Source organism: Apodemus sylvaticus, chromosome 3 (genome assembly GCF_947179515.1).
Source record: "Apodemus sylvaticus chromosome 3, mApoSyl1.1, whole genome shotgun sequence".
Classification (NCBI taxonomy): Eukaryota; Metazoa; Chordata; class Mammalia; order Rodentia; family Muridae; genus Apodemus; species Apodemus sylvaticus.
The window spans coordinates 104211084-104214149 of NC_067474.1; the positions used below are offsets into that span (position 1 = coordinate 104211084).

General features: G+C 42.4%; 1 protein-coding gene across 1 annotated transcript; it reads left to right on the plus strand.

Annotated features, from left to right (window-relative positions):
- The first annotated feature begins 910 nt into the window (after window positions 1–910).
- On the plus strand, window positions 911–2605 carry LOC127679994 (Kruppel-like factor 18). Its single transcript, XM_052175554.1, has 2 exons — window positions 911–1483; window positions 1568–2605. Exons 1-2 carry the CDS (start codon window positions 911–913, stop codon window positions 2603–2605), a joined length of 1611 nt encoding a protein of 536 aa, XP_052031514.1.
- The last annotated feature ends 461 nt before the right edge of the window (window positions 2606–3066 follow it).

Genomic DNA, 3066 nt, shown 5'->3' on the forward strand with positions numbered 1-3066 from the left:
TCTTTCATTTTGTCCATCCTTAGACCAGGTTCTGTGAGCTGTGTGGATATAATCCTAGACAATGTGGTCCTATTGTCAGTATGCTGACAGTGAACCTGTCTCTTTGCATTAGTCTATATTATTTGAGTAACTTGATGGGACCCCATAGAAGAAGAATACTAGAGAATGCAGCAGATTCCTTCCTCAGGGAGACTTGCCTGGATTCAAAATTGGCCACACCAGGTCATGTATTGAGATTCCCATTATTGAGATTACCCTCATATGCACTATAACTCTCCATTGCAAGAGGTTTCAACAACACCATACAATATTATATTAATTTACAATCTTCATCCAAAACAACCCTCACATGAATTCTACTACTGCTTTACAAACCCACCACAATTGCCCCCAAAAATCCTATACCACATTCTCTTCCAAGATGGATGAGTACAATATTGAAGGTGCGCATTGGCCATTAAGTAAATGGTAGTAGGCAAGCTAACACACAAGAACCTAAGAGGCTGGTTAGCTGGGAGCACCTTCTGAGTTCTATGAGCCTGGGATGAAATGTTTAAACAAGCTCTCTAGATATGAGGCCCTACCCACTGAAAGGTATGGTCTACCAAATAATAGAATCATAACTTCTGACCACCTCAGGATGAGCTTTACACAAGGAGACCTCAGAGCAATAGAGTTGAATTTTACTTGACCATTCCACATTCATCAGAACCAAAGAACGTGTGAAGCCCTGGCATCCAGCACACATTCTCTGCCTTCTTTCTACCATGTAACTTCTGTCTGTCCACTGAATGTGTGTATTCTCAAGGACTTTAAGCTCTCACAGTGGCATATCTAGTTCAGCCCAGTGTTCTCCTTTTCCCAACAGTGTAAGAACATGGAGAGTTCCTACACCTTCTGTGAAGCCTATATGGAGATGGCAGAAAACACAGTTGCTTCCCAGCCAGGATCCTGGAATACCCAACCTTCCCCTATGGAGTCCAGCCAGCTTATTTCAGGTCAGAGCTCAGATATGCCTACCTGGAAACAAATAGTGATGGCATCAACATCCTGTAGCAACCAAGATGCAGCCTGTACTCTGAGTTCAACAGCACACCTGGAAGAAGCCAATGATTTCCTGTTTGGAGAGCCAAGTGAGACCTCTTTTTGGTACCAGCAAGTTGTGTCTGCTGAGCAGAAAATCTCCCCTGCAGGCCCTCAGCACATGCAGCTCAACAGCACCCCGAAGACATGCCTCTCTCATTCCCAGAAGAGAGCAGAACTTGACACCAGGGATACTCTCTACAATGAAGGCTACTGGAAGAGGACACTGAACTCTGACAAGACTCTCTTGTTCACAAATACAGACATGTGTTTGAATCCCAGGATTAACTTTGGTAATCATCAAAAGGTGCTTTCAGGAAGTCATGCTCTCCAGGACCCAAATGTAGATCACTCCCTTGCTTCTAAACATGACCAGATTTTCAGTGGTGAACATGAGATGCCTTTCCATGGTAACCAGACCAACTACAATCAGATGACACCAAGGAATGGAGGGCATCTGACTCTCTATGGGAATCAGATGACATCACCCAGTTATACACAGGCCCTTTATCCCAATCAAATCATAACATCCTTTTCTGAACAGAATTGTTTTGGGAATCACCAGGAGAGCCCAGTAGCTGACAATGAATACTATGGAAATCAGATGATACTGCCAAATGGAAACCAGGTTTTCTCTGAGCCTCAGATGAGAATTAACTGTGACAAAACAAATGACCAAATGAAATCCTTCAGTGTTCAGAATGTCTTCAAAGATCAGGAGAATCTCCTCAGTTGTGAGCACTCCTTCTCTGGGTATCAGACATCAGGGTACAGATGTGACCAGGATTTGATTGTGAATCACCAGGCATCAATTTCATGTGCTGGCCAGGCTTTCTATGAGTTTCAGAAAGAGACTTCCAGTTTTGACACCACTTTTCATGGGTCTCAGAGGACAACCTCCAGTCCAGAAGAGAACCTGGCTAGCCATTCAGAGACAAGTCCCAGTTCTGAAGAGATATTCTATTTGGGTCAGATAAAGACCTCTTTTGATGAAAATGTCTGCCCAAATCAGAATGGAACACCCAATCTGGAAGGAAGCCTTGATTGGCAGGTGACTTCACTTAGTCCCCAAGCCTCATATGTGGATGAAAACCCTTATCCTTCAAGTTCCCCTTTGGTCCAAAGACAACCTCAGGAAAATTCTTCAGCTTCCAGTTTGGTCCAGGTACAACGTCCAGAGATGAAGTCAGACACCAAGACCAAGAGGCCAGTGTCCCGGAAGAACCCTCATCCTTTGAAGAGCTTCTCCTGTACCTACAAGGATTGCCAGAAATCATACAAAAAGTCTCACCACCTCAAAAACCACATGAAGAAACACACAGGTCAGAAGGATTATGCCTGTGATGAGCCTGGGTGCAAATGGAAATTCTTCCGCTCAGGAGATCTCAAGAGACACAAACAAAAGCACAGTTGGGAGAGGCCCTACCCCTGTGACATGTGCAACAAAAGCTATTCCAGACCCGATTATCTCAAAAAGCATCAGAGGAGCCATCTTCAAACATCATCCATCACTGCAACCTGAATGCCCACTCCCCTCCTTATACCATATCATATTACACTAACATATTTCTTCCTTCTTCTCAGTCACCATACCTGACCACTAATCAAGTACTTTGGGGATAATAGTGGGCCCCAGCAATGGACTCACTCAAATATTCCCAGCAGATTTTTTTTCAAGGAAAGCAGAGATGTAATGACAAACGTGTAGCTAGCCTGAATCAAAATTGTATACAATGAAATTTTATTATCAATTAAACATAAAATTATAAATACTTTAAAAAGTAGGAAACTTTTCATTTTCTCAATTCACATTCCTGAATTTGAAATCAAATGCCATGTTCATAATAGGAAGACATAATAACTTCAGTGTGTTCAAAAAATGTTTGCTTGAAAATCACTAAAAGTGATAAACATGCTGCCTCCAACTCAAATATTCACAAAACACATGTGTGACAAAGGAAGTGAAAAATCTCAATATTATGA